We start from the raw sequence: 20,069 nt of genomic DNA on the forward strand, positions 1-20,069 counted from the left end.
GCTGCTCCTCAGCCAATGTCCTTGATGTTATCAGGCGGCTCGGTCAGTTCTGAAACAGGTCCACAGGTGTTCTGGAAAGGGGAGGGTTAGTGGGGGCAGAGTCACCTTGTTTACATTCCACCAGGGAGATTGTGCCTGGAGCAGCAGGCCAGGCTGCTCTGTCAAGGCCAGATTATAGAATCAACAATTGTATTGAAAGAAAGAAAACAGACACTCAGTAATTTTCCGTCTGCCTTTAGTCTCTGGTTCATCAATGGCGACTCCAAACAGACGAATTTGTGATCAATTCCCGCCAAGCCGAGCTTCCAACTTCTCCAAGGTGTTATCCATCTTGCCAATGAGCTCAAAGACGCCGCCAGCCTGCGATTCTGTTCAAGAATCACATCCAGCTTGCGGCTTTGCTCTCCCAGCGTTAAAGTTTGAGTGTTGATCCCCGTGCTTATTCCTTCAGCCACGTCGGGCAGCTCAGAAAGAGCCAGAACAGCTGTCGACAACTTACGCGTTTGTCGATAGGCCAGGAAAATCCCCACTCCAATTAGAAGAAATCCTGCTATCATAAATCCAATTATGAAGGCATCTTCAATGTCCTCGACAGACAGGATCGCCAAGCACAACGGTTTCCAATGTTTCCAGGAATCCATTGTGTATCCGGCAAAAAAATTCCCATCAGGGCAAGAGGGCTCCCTTACCCCCTGACTTCTCGGATTTGTTCCCATGTCCCCACTAACCTCCCAGAACTGCCCCCAAGGCTACAGCAGGTGGCAGTTCTTGCAAGACTAGTGATAATTCAGTTTAAAAATTATATTATAAAACGGGGAAATACTAATACGGGAGGACGGCGGGAAAGACGGTAAAATACGGTAGTTTCCTGGCCAAAACGGGAGACTTGACAGTAGGGTGGCCACCTTTCAGAAATAGAAATAAGGGACTCCCCGGTGGATTCGTCCCGGTGGAACTGCTGCTGGACTCGGTCCGGCTTGAGCTGCCCGTCTGCAGGATTTGGTCCCGTCTGTGTTTGTGGACCGGGTTCTTCTCTGATTCTGACGTCTCCCGTCTTCTCGTCCCTCAGCTCGTTGGACCAGTTCGTCCCGCCGGATCAGGTCCCGCCGGCCCGACCCGTCAGCGCCTTCGGCTTCCGGCCTGACGAACGTTTCTTCTACAACTAGAGCGCCGCCCGGTGGACCCGGTTCAGACCTGAACCGGGTCTGGGAAGCAGCAACGCCTGTGAAGAACAGAACTCTTTGAGGTCCAGTCCTGGTCTGGAGGCGTCCCGGGTTCCACCGGTCCTCCAGAACCCTCCGTGACAACAGATCCGGGACCAAGATGTCACTTACGTCCGTTTATAATTGTAACTTCAGAAACGTTGATGGTCTTTGCCGTCTTGTGTGGTCACGTGATCAGAACCGGTTGGTGCACTGCAAAAACTCAAAATCTTACCAGGAATATTTGTCTCATTTCTAGTTCAAATGTCTCATTTTTAGTCAAAAGAAATCTCATTACACTTAAAACAAGAGTCATCACTGGAAAAAACTACAATTTTCACCTGTTTCAAGTAAATTTTCACTTGAAATAAGTAGAAAAATCTGCCAGTGGAACAAAATGTATCTTCTCATTACAAGCAAAAAAATCTTGTCCCACTGGCAGATTTTTCTACTTATTTCAGGTGAAAATTGACTTGAAACAGGTGAAAATTGTCAAATAAAACGATAAAACAAAGTTTTGTCGACATTTTAACTTTTTTCACAAAATGTTTACTTTTTTTCTCTTGACATTTCGACTTTTTTCTCAACACTTTTCTCAAAATTTTGAGAAAAAAAGTCGAAATGTCGAGAAAAAAGTCAAAATGTCGTTGGAAAAAAAAAAACAATTTTCACCTGTTTCAAGTAGATTTTCACTGGAAATAAGTAGAAAAATCTGCCAGTGGAACAAGATTTTTTTGCTTGTAATGAGAAGATAAATCTTGTTCCACTGGCAGATTTTTCTACTTATTTCAAGTGAAAATTTACTTGAAACAGGTGAAAATTGTCAAATAAGTTATTTTTCCAGTGATGACTCTTGTTTTAAGTGTAATGAGATTTTTTGAATAAAAATGAGACATTTTAACTAGAAATAAGACAAATATTCCTGGTAAGATGTTGAGTTTTTGCAGTGTTTTTGTTCCTAGTTGTTCCTGTTGTTCCTGTGACGGGCCTGAAGGTCCGACTGATCGGTTGGATCATTATTTGCTGTAACTTGTTTGATTAAAGTTGTTAAAGTTTCTGCATCAGCCTCTCGGATCAATAACTGGACTGGAGACGCGTTTTGTTCACAAACTTTGGTTTTATTCACAAACTTTGGTTTTATTCACAAACTTTGGTTTTATTCTGAATATTTCCACAGTGTTTTCCTCTAAAAACGGCTCCGGTTCTGGACGGTACCGGCTGCTTTCCTTCACACATAACAGGCACTTAGTGGACCCGGACCCTGGACCCGTCTCCGTGGCAACCGCATCCCCGTGACGGAGGCCGGAGCCTGGACCCGTCTCCGTGGCAACCGCATCCACGTGACGGAGGCCGGAGCCTGGACCCGTCTCCGTGGCAACCGCATCCACGTGACGGAGGCCGGAGCCTGGACCCGTCTCCGTGGCAACCGCATCCACGTGACGGAGGCCGGGTTCCTCCGTCACGGCGACTAAAGGCACGTGGAAACTGCTCGGCCTGAAACAACCGCCGGGAAGTAAAAGGGTTTCAGTCCGAAGGAGACGATTTAGTCTGGGAGACGACGAGCTGCTGAAGGTCAGAGGTCGGAGAGAGGAGGGAGGAGGTTCTGGTAGTGAATCAGGTGAAATATCCGAGTCAGAACATTCAGTAGGCGAGCTACGTCGTTATTATCACGGCGTTTATACGTCGTTTCCAGGCAGGATGAAGAGGAGGAGAAGGAGAAAGAGGAAGAGTAGGAAGAGGAGGAAGATGAGGAGGAAAAGGGGGAAGATGAGGAGGAAAAGGAAGAGGAGGAGGAGGAGGAGGAGGAGGAAAAGGAAGAGGAGGAGGAAAAGGAAGAGGAGGAGGAAAAGGAAGAAGAGGAGGAAAAGGAAGAAGAGGAGGAGGAGGAAAAGGAAGAGGAGGAGGAAAAGGAAGAGGAGGAGGAGGAAAAGGAAGAGGAGGAGGAAAAGGAAGAAGAGGAGGAGGAAAAGGAAGAAGAGGAGGAGGAAAAGGAAGAGGAGGAGGAAAAGGAAGAAGAGGAGGAGGAGGAAAAGGAAGAGGAGGAGGAAAAGGAAGAGGAGGAGGAGGAAAAGGAAGAGGAGGAGGAAAAGGAAGAAGAGGAGGAGGAAAAGGAAGAAGAGGAGGAGGAAAAGGAAGAGGAGGAGGAAAAGGAAGAAGAGGAGGAGGAGGAAAAGGAAGAGGAGGAGGAAAAGGAAGAGGAGGAGGAAAAGGAAGAGGAGGAAAAGGAAGAGGAGGAGGAAGAGGAAAAGGAAGAGGAGGAAGAGGTAGCCCCCCCCCCCCTCCGTCAGCTGAAGATTAAAGGTTGGTTAGTAAAGAGTTGGAGCAGTGGATGGATGGATGGATGGATGGATGGATGATGGATGGATCGTGTCATCGGTTTAAATAAGTTAGTAGTTTCATGCATGTTTGAGGGTCTCTGGCATCGAACCCTCGACCCCTGGACCCCCCAGGGCCGCTCCCCCCCCGTTACTCCTCCCCCATCCCCCCCGGGTAGCGCTGCACCGGCTCCTCCACCTCCATCACCTCCACCACCAGCTCCCTGATGTCCCTGATGGAGTCCAGGGGGGCGGAGTCACGAGGGGGCGGGGCCTCCTGAGAGGGCGGGGCCTCCTGAGAGGGCGGGGCCTCCTGAGAGGGCGGGGCCTCCTGAGAGGGCGGGGCCTCCTGAGGGGGCGGCGCTGTAGCTGGGGCCGCCTCCAGGCTCAGGCCGTCCCCGGCCCCCCCACCGTCCCCGGCCCGGGCCTCCAGCTGAGGCTCCTCAGCGGCTTCTGCGCCTGTGGAGACGTTGCCGGGCAACAAGACCTGGACCCTGGACTCCGGGTCCGACGGCGGCTCCTCGCCTCCCACCGACCCGTCCGGAGAGCCCGGTTCCGGAGAGCCCGGTACTGGTGGAGGAACCAGTTCTGGTGGAGGAACCAGTTCTGCTGGAGGAACCAGTTCTGCTGGAGACCCTGGTTCTGCTGGAGGAACCAGTTCTGCTGGAGACCCTGGTTCTGCTGGAGGAACAGACTCCTCCTCCTGCAGGACGAGGCCGGCGTCTTCTGGCTCTCCACCAGCAGAGGGAGCCACCGCTGCAGCGCCTGAGCTGTGAGGCTCGGAGCTGGCAGCAGGCTGGGGCTCGGTTACCTCGGTTTCCCCGGGACTCAAACTTCCTGCTGAAGGCGGGACCGGTTCAGGTTCTCCCGTCTGGACCGGGCTCCCAGGATCTGCTGCTTCATCCTGAACATCTGATGAAGGAGAAGCTTCAGGTCCACCGTCGTCTTCAGCCTCCACAGTCTGGACCTCCTCCTCTTCTGCAGCTGGAAGCTCCGCCCCCTGATCGGCTGGTAGCTCCGCCCCCTGACCGGCTGGTAGCTCCGCCCCCTGACCGGCTGGTAGCTCCGCCCCCTGACCGGCTGGTAGCTCCGCCCCCGGACCAGCTGGTAACTCCGCCCCCTGACCAGCTGGTAGCTCCGCCCCCTGATCAACATGTAGCTCCGCCCCCTGACCAGCATCGTCTCCCTCAGGTTTTTCCGAGGCCAAGGTCACGCCGGCTGAAGCTTCTCTCTGCAGGTTTTCCTCCCTGTGGGGGCCGGGGGACACGCCGTTGGCCACGGGGGGGTGCGGGGGCCCTAATGGGGCCATCGGGGCCAACGGGGAGGCCCCTAGAGCCACCGAGGAGGCCCCCAGGGCCACCGGGGAGGCCCCCAGGGCCAGGTCGGGGCTGCCGGGCGTGGAGGCCGGCGGGGACGAGAGGCTGGACCTGCTGGACTGGCTGATCAGGTCTCTGCTGTCCGTGATGAGGTTGTGCTTCTGCAGGCTGGCAGCTTCCTTCACCACTGAGGAGGAGGAGAAGAAGAAGAGAGGAGGGGGAGACAGAGGAGAGGAGAGGGGGGTGAGTGAGTGTTAGGGCTGGGGATCCATTCAAATGTCAAGAATAGATTCCAATTCTTAAGATTCAGAATGGATTATCACCAGTTGATTCGATATTGATTTGGGTTAGGGTTATTAAAAATGTTTTTTGAGCAGTTGCCTGAATTATATGACTAAATAACTCAAATAGGCATTTCAATATCCATTTAAAGTGCAAAAAAAAGAAAGAAATTGCAACAGTTTACGCAGTAAACAAATCATTTTATCTTGTCTGATTTATTCTGTCACCAGACACAGCTGGACATGAAGCACCGGCATTTTTCAGGTATTTCATGACAAACCGTGTCCGATAACAGAGAAACCAAACAAGCTATAGTAAATATAGATAATATGAACTTCATTGAACTAATATAACATTGTGAAACTTAAGCTGAAATATCCAAAACACTGAACTCTGGTTGTGCACGGGTGGGCGTGTGTATGAGTGTGTATGAGTGTGTATGAGTGTGTATGAGTGTGTATGAGTGTGTATGAGTGTGTCTGAGTGTGTGTATGAGTGTGTATGAGCGTGTATGAGCGTGTATGAGCGTGTGTATGAGTGTGTGTATGTGTGTGTATGAGTGTGTATGAGCGTGTATGAGCGTGTATGAGCGTGTCTGAGCGTGTGTGTATGTGTGTGTATGAGCGTGTATGAGCGTTGATGAAGCATTTTGACCATTTGGCCCCCCTGCAGGGACACAACGACGCCTTGCAGATTGCTCAAGCCCCCCCTTATGCTCATAGACATGCGGGTCCCAGTTCCTGGGGACCCCTGCCGGGACATTGTCACGCAAGGTCCGGCGTTCTGCATCCCTGCCGAGACTTCCAGCCCCCACAGAGACAAAGAACATATACGGACTTCCTGATTACTCAGGGGTGGTCCCAAAGCTAAAAGTCCCACCTCTCACTGGGCAGGTTTATTCCTGTAACTTTTGTATAAAAACCCTTTGGACAAAGCAATTGGGGTCGACACACCAAATACAGACTCGATCTGCGATGGTCATGTCGACCGCCGGCTGAACTGATTAAAACCTCTCTATACCACGAGCGGACTTCTGAACTGGTTTTTGATAAATTCCACAACAATTTTGGTGCAGGTGACCCGGATTGACAATAAACCTTCGACGGAAACTCCTTTTCCAGACCAACGACACAACCAGCGACTCTATCTAAATTTTCAAAGGTAAGGGATCCATTTAAATCCCAAATTATTGTTTCTGGGCTGTTGTCGAAAGTCTGTGAACTGGAGTGCCAGAGAAAGTTGACGTCATCCTTAAATTTAGGTAAGTCCGCTGTGTGGTTGTGAAGGTTATATTTTATTATTATTTTGTGTTATTGGGAACGTTATTGTAGAGATGTTTTTAGGAACGGTGGCAATTTCATAACACTTGAATTTGATTGTGTTGTGAGAATGTTCTGCTTCTCCTGCCTTAAGAATCTGACTCGCTCTTCTAAAAAGGTTTAATATCTCTGGTAACATTAAGGAAATAATGGCCAGAATGCCATGTTGGTCTGAGTAGTCCAGTGGGACTTATAGCATATGCAGGACTTGAGGTCCAAAAAGTAAGTGTTGGAACACTGATATATTTGTGAGAAATAGACATACTGTATGTAGAAAAACTGTTTTATTTTATACGTCGGGATGACACGCTCTCCCAAAATGAGGTATAGTTCATTTCTGCAAGAATCGACTTGCTCTTCTTGCACCAACAGGAATGATTTGTATGCTCTGTCAAGTGAAGTTTTTCAGTTCTTTAATTACATGTATGGTAATCACGGTACCGATAGTTTTATTTGTTAGTTTTGTTTGTTACTCAGTTAGTATTAAATATTGTTAAAATAACTAAAAAGCACTTCAAACTCCCTCAGATTTTTGGAGGGATGAAGGTAGACGCCGTAATGCAGAATCTCAAATAGCTTCGCTTACTGATCAAAATAAAAAGCTGATGGCTAGAAGGATTTAAAAACACAACGCAGACGAAAAAGAAATTAGAGAACCAGTTAAATGATAAAATCAAAACCTTTATCCGGTGAAACTGATTAAAGAATCAAATGACGATGACACTTCTGATGACGACTGGATTTTACAAAAAATCCAAGATCTCTTGCCTACAAAATTTGGAGCCAAATAATGGTAAGAGATTTTAAATTAATAAACAAAATGGCTAGAGGAAACAGCGGTTAAACTAACTTTGCCACATGATTTGAAAAGTAAAGTACTTGATGCGCAAAGTACTTGATGCTTGTAGAATTCCCTTTTAATCCCACAGCTGTTGCCAAAATCACACCAGAGCAAGCTCAGACTTTTTTTCACAGTATTTATTGCCTTAACAGTTCAAAGGGAAAATTGATAATCCCAGGGAACTTTATGCTAAAACAATTTTGACAGCAAAAGAGAATTGTGGTCTGTCACGAGATCAGATGTGGTCTGTCACGAGATCAGATTGATGGATTCCCTCCAGGGTACATGCAAAATATATATTTGCTAATTGCCCTCCACAAAGGGTAGGCCTGGATAAAAAAAAAAAAAAAGAATCTGAAATGTATGAAAATACTAATGTCTTTTTCAAAAGTGTTTCCTACAACAGGTTGAGCGCTGAGAGGAGGCGCAGAGGAAACAGCCAATGATCGGCTCCCATTGGGGTGAGCCAAATCAGAACATCCCAATTTACATAATCTTATCCTGCCTATGGTAAAATTCATCATGTAAGTGCATGGAAATCTGTCTGTGGCCTACTATAACGTCTCTGAATGCATGTATAACTAATCTCTAACTAGAGGTGTCAAGTAACGAAGTACAAATACCTCATTACCTTACTTAAGTAGAACTTTTGGTTGTGTATGCTTCACTGGAGTAATTATTTTTCAGACGGTTTTTACTTTTACTCCTTACATTTTCACGCAATTATCTTTACTTTTTACTCCTTACGTTTTAAAAAACAGCCTTACTCTATTTCATTTCGGCCTTTAAAAAAACTATCCAGTTAAATTGTGCCATCCGGATAGAGTGAATTTGGTTGTGGTTGGATGAGAAGTATAAACATATTTGGTTTGTACGTGTCTGCTCTCTGAAACACATGTTAATGCTCAATAGTACACATATATGCTTCTTTAATATATTTGCATTATACTAAGATGCATTCATTTTCAATGGCTTTTAGCCTTAATGGTTTTTCCCCGCTTATATTACTTTTACTTTTATACTTTAAGTACTTTTGAAACCAGTACTTTATACTTTTACTAGAAAAAAAAAAATGTATATATAATAAATTTTGAGTTGATACTTCAACTTCTACAGGAGTATTTTTGAACTCTAATATCTATACTTCTACCTGAGTAATGAATGTGAATACTTTTGACACCTCTGTCTTTAACACTCGTCCTGACCTTTCCTGTTTTCCACACTGACGGCTCTGCTTATAAAAATGGAATACCATACGCAGGTTATACAATTTGTGATAATTCTTAATTGTTGAAAGCGCCCTCCTCCTCCAAGCTCCACCCAAGTAGATGAAAATATATACTGATCAAAAGGTAAAACTGTTACAATCTATACAGATTCCAGAGATGCTTTTGGTTGTGTATATTGTATTTTATAGATTTTATATATTGTGGGCGAACCGAGAATTTATCTCATCCTCGGAGATAAATGTGGTTAATTGATTGGTGAACTGTTACAAGCCTGTCAACTACCTTCATCTATTGCTTTGTTAAATGTGAAGCCCACACCCAGTCCAACCCTGTTTTCACTAGGCAATGCTTCAGCTGACCATGCAGCAAAAGAAACTGCCAAATTTGGCTTACCTGTCTATGTAAAACTTTGCCCTTCTATACCCGCTAACGACCTGGTTTCTCCTAATGATGTAGCTCTCCTACAAGAAGACTACTGAGGTGAAGAAAAAACGGATTGTAGCATTCCCATGGTTGTAAAAATGTAAATAATTTGTGGGTCAGCAACGACGGCCGCGTTGTTGCACCCACATCCTTGTACACGTGAATAGATGATCACAGTTGGCAATCACAGATGAGAAAAAGGGGGAATGTGTCAGATAGTGTTGAAAGACTGATAAGCTCCAAGATTTGCATCCTATAAAAATATTGCAAACATTATCAACACTTCCCCCCACCGTGATTTTTTTGAAGCTCTGCAAATAGACATTATGTGAGGGATATGAAATTATTTTTGTATGAAAATGTTCATGTATGAAAATGTTTTTGTATGTGCAGAGAATTTTAAACTGGACTTAAATGGACAATGTTAACACCTGTTAACACCCATTAGGAAGCACAAAACTCACGCTTCATGAAAGGATTATGGGTAGACCTATGACCATACCAAGCAATTCAGTTCTGTATATATGAAGAAGATGGACTTCCATGCCATGGATGAATCCATGATATCATTCTGTTGTACTCTAAACTTTTGCTGTCCAGTCAATCCACAGACAAGTAAAAGCTGTCCAGTCTCCTCCTAGTGACAAACCGTGCCATAACCTCCAACCCGGCAACTGGGTCTGTGTCAGGGAGTTCCGACGGAAAAACGCCCTGAAACCTCGCTGGTCTAAACCTCAACACGTCCTGCTCACCACCAACACCGCCGTCAAGTGTGAGGGGCGTCTAACCTGGTTCCACGCATCCCACTGCAAGAACACAACTCCTCGACCATGCAGCGGAAACCAGCCGATTCCTTCTTCTTCCTGCCCGGAAGTAGCTGAGCTCCAGCACCTGGGACCTCTGCAGAGGAGCAGGGGAGCAGGGGAGCAGGGGAGCAAAGGAGCAGCACAGGCCAAACTGTGACTCCACATGCTCTCCTTCTGAAGAACCGCTTGTTAAGCCTAAAACCAGCCAAAATCCACTATTATAGCTACCTTGCTACAATGGTTAATCGCTGTTCCATACCTCTACCAAAGGATGTTTACTGGATTTGTGGCGTGAAGGCTTGTGAATATCTTCCAAACGGTTGGTCTGGAATATGTGGTCTGGGCCATGCGGTACCAGCCATGAGAATCGTTCACATTGTTAGAAGAGAATTGTACACACACACACACAAACACCATGGACAAGATTTTTTGGTGCCCTCGTTCCAAATTACGGAGTCATGGCAGCTTTGGAACAGATAAGAGATTTATCCCATGCAGTTGAAGATTAGCCAACACCACTGCAAAAGACATGCCTATGCTCTCACAAGAAATGACTGCTGTAGGGATGATGGATTTATTAGCTTCTCAAGGGGGAACTTGTGCTGTCATTAAAACTGAATGTTGTACATTTATACCCGCAATGCCACAGTCCAAGAAATAACGCATCACTTGAAAGATATTGCCAAAATGTTACATACACCTGTCATAAGTAGTTTGTTTCATTGGTTTAAAGAACAGTTAGGACACGTTGGTTACTTGATTTTTGAATTTGCTTTGTTGGCTTGTTGTTATTTGGTTTCCGACAACATGTCTAAGGTTTACTTGCAAACATATGTATCACTCAAACTATTACTAAAATGATGTACTCCACTGTAAAAAAAAAAAAAAAAAAAAAAAAAAAATTGTGAATTGATGAAGCATTTTGACCATTTGGCCCCCCTGCAGGGACACAACGACGCCTTGCAGATTGCTCAAGCCCCCCCTTATGCTCATAGACATGCGGGTCCCAGTTCCTGGGGACCCCTGCCGGGACATTGTCACGCAAGGTCCGGCGTTCTGCATCCCTGCCGAGACTTCCAGCCCCCACAGAGACAAAGAACATATACGGACTTCCTGATTACTCAGGGGTGGTCCCAAAGCTAAAAGTCCCACCTCTCACTGGGCAGGTTTATTCCTGTAACTTTTGTATAAAAACCCTTTGGACAAAGCAATTGGGGTCGACACACCAAATACAGACTCGATCTGCGATGGTCATGTCGACCGCCGGCTGAACTGATTAAAACCTCTCTATACCACGAGCGGACTTCTGAACTGGTTTTTGATAAATTCCACAACAGCGTGTATGAGCGTGTATGAGCGTGTATGAGCGTGTATGAGCGTGTATGAGCGTGTATGAGCGTGTATGAGCGTGTATGTGTGTGTATGAGCGTGTATGAGCGTGTATGAGCGTGTATGAGTGTGTATGAGCGTGTATGAGCGTGTATGAGCGTGTATGAGCGTGTATGAGCGTGTATGAGCGTGTATGAGCGTGTATGTGTGTGTATGTGTGTGTATGAGCGTGTATGAGCGTGTATGAGCGTGTATGAGCGTGTATGCGTGCGTATGAGTGCGTATGAGTGCGTATGAGTGTGTATGAGTGTGTGTATGAGTGTGTATGAGTGTGTCTGAGTGTGTATGAGTGTGTATGAGTGTGTATGAGTGTGTATGAGTGTGTATGAGTGTGTATGAGCGTGTATGAGCGTGTCTGAGTGTGTATGAGTGTGTGTATGAGTGTGTATGAGTGTGTATGAGTGTGTATGAGTGTGTCTGAGTGTGTCTGAGTGTGTGTATGAGTGTGTATGAGCGTGTATGAGTGTGTATGAGTGTGTATGAGCGTGTATGAGCGTGTATGAGTGTGTATGAGTGTGTATGAGTGTGTATGAGTGTGTATGAGCGTGTATGAGTGTGTATGAGTGTGTGTATGAGTGTGTGTATGAGTGTGTATGAGTGTGTGTGAGTGTGTGTGAGTGTGTGTGAGTGTGTGTGAGTGTGTATGAGTGTGTATGAGCGTGTATGAGCGTGTATGAGTGTGTATGAGTGTGTATGAGTGTGTGTATGAGTGTGTATGAGTGTGTATGAGTGTGTATGAGTGTGTATGTGTGTGTATGAGCGTGTATGAGCGTGTATGAGCGTGTATGAGTGTGTGTATGAGTGTGTGTGAGTGTGTGTGAGTGTGTGTGAGTGTGTGTGAGTGTGTATGAGTGTGTATGAGTGTGTATGTGTGTGTATGAGTGTGTATGAGCGTGTATGAGCGTGTATGAGTGTGTATGAGTGTGTGTATGAGTGTGTGTATGAGTGTGTATGAGTGTGTGTGAGTGTGTGTGAGTGTGTATGAGCGTGTATGAGCGTGTATGAGTGTGTATGAGTGTGTATGAGTGTGTGTATGAGTGTGTATGAGTGTGTATGAGTGTGTGTGAGTGTGTGTGAGTGTGTGTGAGTGTGTATGAGTGTGTGTATGAGTGTGTATGTGTGTGTATGAGTGTGTATGAGCGTGTATGAGCGTGTATGAGTGTGTGTATGAGTGTGTGTATGAGTGTGTGTGAGTGTGTGTGAGTGTGTATGAGTGTGTCTGAGTGTGTCTGAGTGTGTATGAGTGTGTATGAGTGTGTATGAGTGTGTATGAGTGTGTCTGAGTGTGTCTGAGTGTGTGTATGAGTGTGTCTGAGTGTGTCTGAGTGTGTCTGAGTGTGTGTATGAGTGTGTATGAGTGTGTGTATGAGTGTGTATGAGTGTGTGTGAGTGTGTATGAGTGTGTCTGAGTGTGTATGAGTGTGTATGAGTGTGTATGAGTGTGTATGAGTGTGTATGAGTGTGTCTGAGTGTGTGTATGAGTGTGTCTGAGTGTGTCTGAGTGTGTGTATGAGTGTGTATGAGTGTGTGTATGAGTGTGTATGAGTGTGTGTATGAGTGTGTATGAGTGTGTATGAGTGTGTATGAGTGTGTCTGAGTGTGTCTGAGTGTGTGTATGAGTGTGTCTGAGTGTGTGTGAGTGTGTATGAGTGTGTGTGAGTGTGTATGAGTGTGTATGAGTGTGTGTATGAGTGTGTATGAGTGTGTGTGAGTGTGTATGAGTGTGTGTGAGTGTGTATGAGTGTGTGTGAGTGTGTATGAGTGTGTATGAGTGTGTATGAGTGTGTCTGAGTGTGTGTATGAGTGTGTATGAGTGTGTGTGAGTGTGTATGAGTGTGTCTGAGTGTGTGTATGAGTGTGTATGAGTGTGTGTGAGTGTGTATGAGTGTGTGTGAGTGTGTATGAGTGTGTGTGAGTGTGTGTGAGAGTGTGTATGAGTGTGTGTGAGTGTGTATGCGTGTGTATGAGTGTGTATGAGTGTGTGTATGAGTGTGTATGAGTGTGTATGAGTGTGTATGCGTGTGTATGAGTGTGTATGAGTGTGTATGAGTGTGTATGAGTGTGTGTGTATGAGTGTGTATGAGCGTGTATGAGTGTGTATGAGTGTGTGTGTATGAGTGTGTATGAGCGTGTGTGAGTGTGTATGAGTGTGTGTGAGTGTGTATGAGTGTGTGTGAGTGTGTGTGAGAGTGTGTATGAGTGTGTGTGAGTGTGTATGCGTGTGTATGAGTGTGTATGAGTGTGTGTATGAGTGTGTATGAGTGTGTGTGTATGAGTGTGTATGAGCGTGTATGAGCGTGTGTGAGTGTGTATGAGTGTGTGTGAGTGTGTATGAGTGTGTGTGAGTGTGTGTGAGAGTGTGTATGAGTGTGTGTGAGTGTGTATGCGTGTGTATGAGTGTGTATGAGTGTGTGTATGAGTGTGTATGAGTGTGTATGAGTGTGTATGCGTGTGTATGAGTGTGTATGAGTGTGTATGAGTGTGTATGAGTGTGTGTGTATGAGTGTGTATGAGCGTGTATGAGCGTGTGTGTATGAGTGTGTATGAGTGTGTGTATGTGTGTGTATGAGTGTGTATGAGCGTGTATGAGCGTGTCTGAGCGTGTATGAGCGTGTATGAGCGTGTCTGAGCGTGTATGAGTGTGTATGTGTGTGTATGAGTGTGTGTGAGTGTGTATGAGCGTGTATGAGTGTGTATGAGCGTGTATGTGTGTGTATGAGTGTGTGTGAGTGTGTATGAGCGTGTATGAGCGTGTATGAGTGTGTATGTGTGTGTATGAGTGTGTATGTGTGTGTATGAGTGTGTGTGAGTGTGTATGAGTGTGTATGAGTGTGTCTGAGTGTGTGTATGAGTGTGTCTGAGTGTGTGTATGAGTGTGTATGAGTGTGTGTGAGTGTGTATGAGTGTGTATGAGTGTGTATGAGTGTGTCTGAGTGTGTGTATGAGTGTGTCTGAGTGTGTGTATGAGTGTGTGTGAGTGTGTGTGAGTGTGTATGAGTGTGTATGAGTGTGTGTGAGTGTGTGTGAGTGTGTGTGAGTGTGTATGAGTGTGTGTGAGTGTGTATGAGTGTGTGTGTGAGTGTGTATGAGTGTGTCTGAGTGTGTGTGAGTGTGTATGAGTGTGTATGCGTGTGTATGAGTGTGTGTATGAGTGTGTATGAGTGTGTATGAGTGTGTATGAGTGTGTATGAGTGTGTGTATGAGTGTGTATGAGTGTGTATGAGTGTGTATGAGTGTGTGTATGAGTGTGTATGAGTGTGTATGAGTGTGTATGAGTGTGTATGAGTGTGTATGAGTGTGTATGAGTGTGTATGAGTGTGTATGAGTGTGTATGAGTGTGTATGAGTGTGTATGAGTGTGTGTATGAGTGTGTATGAGTGTGTATGAGTGTGTATGAGTGTGTATGAGTGTGTATGAGTGTGTATGAGTGTGTATGAGTGTGTATGAGTGTGTATGAGTGTGTATGAGTGTGTATGAGTGTGTATGAGTGTGTATGAGTGTGTGTATGAGTGTGTATGAGTGTGTATGAGTGTGTATGAGTGTGTATGAGTGTGTATGAGTGTGTATGAGTGTGTATGAGTGTGTATGAGTGTGTGTATGAGTGTGTATGAGTGTGTATGAGTGTGTATGAGTGTGTGTATGAGTGTGTATGAGTGTGTATGAGTGTGTATGAGTGTGTATGAGTGTGTATGAGTGTGTGTGAGTGTGTATGAGCGTGTCCTTGTCTGTGTGAAACGTCTCTGGCGATTCAATGATCAGCACGCGATTGACTTACAGAGTGAAAAACATAAACGTTACAACACTAAGTGGCTGACGATCATGTACTTTAACGGCTGAAATCGGTGGAATCTTAATTTTGTACTAGACACAAAATTCCCTGGAAAATTTGAAGTGCCACGGGACTACTGCCGGATGACTGCGATTTTGATGACATTCCCTATATCAAAAAATTCAAAAGTTATTGCAGAAAATAGGAACCATCACATATCGACCAATCAGAAGAAGGGGCAGGGCTAATTTGCACCAATTATGGTCAAGGACTCAAAACCGAGTCCGATGTCACCACCCACGACTCTCTATGTCAAACCATTCAAAAGTTACAGCATTTACTGCGGTGTATTTACTGTGTGTGTGTGTGTGTGTGTGTGTGTGTGTGTGTGTGTGAGGGGGGGTATTTTATATATATATATATATATATATATATATATATATATATATATATATAAAAAATGAACCGGTTCCAGCTTCCCGGCCGTGAGGCTGCAGGACTGGGGGTCGGCTAAGGTCATAGGTCAGGGGTCAGATTTCCCAGAATTCTTTGAGGCGTCTCCATTTTACAGGTTAAAGTATATGAAGACTTTAGTGACTGAGTCATGTTACCAGGTCTGGCTGAATCAGTCAGCAGCTGACTTCTGGTTGCCCCGGCAACAAGAACCTCGACTTCAGAACCTTCTTGTTTGGCTGTGAGAAAAACCCAGATTTTGGCTTCTGGCAAGGTCTCAAATAACTCCGATTTGTGATCAAACCGTAGCTCGTAGCCAAAAAACGAAAACATCGTGAGAGACACAGAAGCCGGCAGATTCTGAAAATCTTAATTTTATTCAGATATTCCTTAAAATGAGTGAGTAAACTCAGTGCCAAGACAGAGTGAGATTCTTTTGAAGAACACGTTTGATTACATTACAGCCAATGGGGACTGAAACAGGTATTGGCGTTGCTCTAGCCCCATAAAAATAAAACGTAAAAGGACAGAAGTGCTTAATTCACTCTGCACGTAATCTGCTGCCATTTACACGCACCACCAGCTGAAAAATAGCAGATCTACAAACTTATAGCGCAGCACTCTGCCCTGAGTGCAGCGATTTGGCGTATTTGTTACAAGGTGGTGGTGTTGTGTGAGGGGGTATATGTGAGGGGGTGTGGTCCAACTTTCTAGTTGCGGTTTCTTGTGCTCGCGGCTCTGCCCGCAGGGTGTAGTGATGCGTCTTGTGCAGCATGCTAGTGAGACGTTGCATGTAGGGATGCATGTGACTTCCCTCCCTTAGCCCCTGCCGCTGACCAACCCACTTTGGGTAAAGGAAGCCGAGTGAGTAAGTTTTCTGAGGTCAGTACAAAGCCTCTCCTTCACCAAGACCCCTCTCTTGCCTCCTCGTGGCAGCACCCGGTAACTGAGGTCCTGCGACCTCAGGCTAAAAGGAAGGGGATCGCCGGGTAGCAGTGGGCCCGACCAACATACCACTGCCCCATCGCCAAGTGGGTAAACCCGGGAGAAGGCTCTGGCTAGGGGAGAAAACCCCAAAATTAAATCTGCACTCGGGGCAGGCACAGGCGGGGTCCAACAGAACGGATCACCGGCAGTCCCCTGCAACTCAAGTCAGGTCAAAGGTCGTCATGGGTCTCCCATGCCACTGGAGGTCAACCTGATGAAGTGAAGATGGTGGGAGTGAGGACTGCGCACCCACACCCTCACCCTAATCCCTACCTCTGCGCAAGCTTCTTGCTCCTCCCCCCTCCCACCCCACCCCAATCCCCTCAAAAAGCCCTGTGGCGACATGTGAATGGCGGCAGACACAGGCCAAGGATGTGGCTGGGAGTGTCTAGTCAAACCATGCACACAGGCGGCAGTGGAGTGATCGTCGTTGTGACTGCGGGACGAAGCAGCGCGTCACCTCGGTAGCTTCCACTGTGACAGAGCAGCCCCACACTGCTCTCCCCTGGAATGGGGAAGGACCTAGAAAAGGTGGTTCAAAAATTGTCTGCTTCTCCCACTCCGGACGGTAAACCGCAATCGTCGGAGCATCCCCCTATGCGGTCGAAAAACAAAGAAAATCTGCTGTAATTTATACATTGCGTCATGGAGTATCCGTACATTGCTGGACCTGGCCGAAACATCCGAGAGGCCCCACCGTAGGACAGCACTTGTGGCCCTGGAGCTTGCGAAGTACAACATCGACATCGCAGCACTCAGTGAGACCAGACTACAGGATGAGGACTCCCTGTCAGAGGTTGGTGCAGGTTACACCTTCTTCTGGAAAGGGGTCCCTGAAGGCGCTCGCCGTATCCATGGAGTTGGTTTCGCTGTTAAGTCCCAACTGCTGCACCGCATCCCAGAATCTCCCATCGGCATCAATGAGAGGCTGATGACCTGGCGTATTCCCCTCAACAAGGGACGCTTCGCTACTCTGATCAGCGCTTATGCACCAACACTTGATGCTGAACATAACATAAAAGAGGACTTTTACCGGGCACTTGACACCATCTAACACAAAACCCCAATAACAGACAAGATCATTCTCTTGGGAGATTTCAATGCTAGAGTGGGCAGAGATCACCTGGTATGGAAGCAAGTCATTGGTCAACATGGAGTGGGGAAAATGAACAACAATGGGCTTCGGCTCCTCTCCCTCTGTGCAGAACACCATCTGGTAATTACTAACTCCATCTTCCAGATGAAGAACAGGCTCAAAACAACCTGGCAACACCCCCGTTCAAAACATTGGCACCTCCTGGATTATGTAATTGTCCGGCAAAAGGACAGACGGGATGTTCTTATAACTAGAGTCATGCGCGGAGCAGAATGCTGGACCGATCATCTCATGGTCAGGTCCAAACTCTTCATGCACATTCAGCCCCGTCGCCCTAGGACAGCTCCAAACAAGAAACTCAACTGCTCAGCACTAAACAACCCCGACACCAAAGGCAACCTCCGTCGGTTACTTGCAAGAAACCTTGATCAGATCCCTGAGGAACCCACTGACTGGCCAGCCCTACGTCATGCCATCCATAGTGCAGCTTCAACAGCGCTTGGACAGTCAAGGAAACGTCACCAGGACTGGTTTGATTGTAACTCGACTGAAATACAATCACCCCTTCAAGCCAAACACCATGCACATAAAGCCCTCCTGTCCTGCCCTGGATCTGCTTCCCTTAAAGCCACCTTTGTTGCAGCAAGAGCTGCGACTCAACGTGGCCTTCGGGCCATGGAAGATAACTGGTGGGTGCAAAAGGCCAAAGACATCCAAAACCTTGCAGACTGCAATAACACCCAGGGATTTTATGATGCCATTAAAGCCCTCTACGGCCGTAGGAAGCGGGCAATTGCCCCTGTCCGTTCTGCTGACGGAGCTACCCTTTTCAAGGACCGTCGTGAGATCCTTGGCCGCTGGGCAAATCACTTCGAGACTCTCCTCAATCACGCAAACCCTGTCGACCTTCACATCCTGGATGGACTGCCAGACCTAACACCAGTTGAGCACCTTGACTCCCCACCACAGTTCTGTGAGACCCGTCAAGCCATCAGAGACCTGAAGAACAACAAAAGTGCAGGTCCTGATGGCATCCCGGCAGAGGTTTTTAAGAACGGCGGGTACCTCCTCACACGCCGCCTACACCTCTTGATCACACACATATGGGAACATGAGACCCCCCCACAAGACTGGAAGGATGCCAACATTGTGGTCATCTATAAGAACAAAGGTGACAGAGCAGTCTGTGGGAACAGTCGTGGAATCTCCCTCCTCTCCATTGCAGGGAAAGTGATGGCAAAGATCATGTTCAAGCGCCTGGAACACATTTTTGAAGCTGCTCTCCCAGAGACGCAGTGTGGTTTTTGGAAGTCTAGGTCGACCACCGACATGGTCTTTGTCTTAAGGCAGCTACTGGAGAAGAGCAGGGAACAGTGCAAAGACCTCTATATAGCCTTTATTGACCTGAGCAAAGCGTTCGACACCATAAACCGTGAGATGCTCTGGAAACAACTGGACAAACTTGGGGTACCACCCAAGTTTCTGTCCGTGCTGCAGCAACTGCATACTGGGATGCAAGCCAGAGTAATCACCGGAGACCTCCAATCAGAGCCCTTCGAGGTAAATACCGGGGTGAAGCAAGGCTGTGTCTTGGTACCAGTGCTTTTTAATCTCCTCCTTTCTGCCATCACCTTTCTCTTCAATCGTGCCTTGGATCACAAAGACGGTGTTCATCTTGAATACCGCCTTGACGGAAATCTTTTCAACATCCGCCGTCTCCAAGCCCATACGAAAACAAAGATCTGCCATATCTGTGAGCTACAGTATGCAGATGACTGCAGTCTTAGCCCACAGCCCAGAGTCTATGCAGCATTCCCTCAACACCATCTCCACTCTGTACCAGTCTTTCGGTCTTCAGGTCAACACACAAAAAACTGAAATCATGTCCCAACTCATTACCCAACCTCCCTCACCCCACAGCTTCCATATAAACGGCATCCCACTCAAAACAGTCGAACACTTCACCTACCTTGGCTCTACAATATCCTCCCACTGCTCTCTCGACACAGACATACACACCCGCATCAACAAAGCTTCATCAGCCTTTGGATGGCTTCGCAGGAGGGTTTTTGAAAACCGTAACCTCAAGGTCGGCACCAAGGTTGCAGTTTACAATGCAGTGTGCGTGTCCACCTTGCTCTACGGGGCAGAAACATGGACGCCATACAGAAGGCACATAACAAACCTGGAGGCCTTCCACATCCGTTACCTTCAAAAAATCCTTGGTCTGTCCTGGGAAGATAAAGTACCTCACTCGGAGATCCTGAAGAGCACTAATTCCAGCTGTATGGAAGCAGCTGTGGCCAAAAGGCACTTACGGTGGATAGGTCATACAATCCGACTGCCTGAACACCGCCTGCCCCGCCAAGTCCTCTACGGTCAATTACATGACGCAAAGCGTGCTGCTGGTGGCCAAAAGAAACGCTACAAGGACTAGACCAAGGACTTTCTGAAGCGCACTGCCATCAGCCCCACTCAGCTGGAAACTCTAGCGTGTGATCGCTTAGTTTGGAGAGATACTTGCGTCAGGGCAATCGCACAAATAGATGACAGCAATCATCAGAGAAGGTCTGAGAGACGTGCCCAACGACATCGGAGGACAGCCGGCATTCCCCCAACGTCCGGGCTCCCCTGCCCCACCT

General features: G+C 46.8%; 2 protein-coding genes across 2 annotated transcripts in view; one reads left to right on the top strand and one right to left on the bottom strand.

The window, feature by feature from the left end:
- The window catches only part of kifap3a (kinesin-associated protein 3a), a 78,697-nt gene extending 77,525 nt beyond the window's left edge, over positions 1-1,172 (top strand). Inside the window, exon 20 of the mRNA XM_061739013.1 lies at positions 1,070-1,172. Within this exon, the coding sequence (XP_061594997.1) occupies positions 1,070-1,166 (97 nt within the window). The 3' untranslated portion in view covers positions 1,167-1,172. The remainder of the gene's footprint in view (positions 1-1,069) is intronic.
- A 16-nt stretch (positions 1,173-1,188) lies between these two features.
- The window catches only part of niban1a (niban apoptosis regulator 1a), a 57,536-nt gene continuing 38,655 nt past the window's right edge, over positions 1,189-20,069 (bottom strand). The window contains exons 14-16 of the mRNA XM_061739015.1: positions 3,673-5,020; positions 2,463-2,696; positions 1,189-1,222 (exon numbers count right to left, since the gene is read on the bottom strand). Coding sequence (XP_061594999.1) covers positions 1,189-1,222; positions 2,463-2,696; positions 3,673-5,020 — 1,616 coding nt within the window. The remainder of the gene's footprint in view (positions 1,223-2,462; positions 2,697-3,672; positions 5,021-20,069) is intronic.

This window comes from Cololabis saira, chromosome 13 (assembly GCF_033807715.1).
Source record: "Cololabis saira isolate AMF1-May2022 chromosome 13, fColSai1.1, whole genome shotgun sequence".
Classification (NCBI taxonomy): Eukaryota; Metazoa; Chordata; class Actinopteri; order Beloniformes; family Belonidae; genus Cololabis; species Cololabis saira.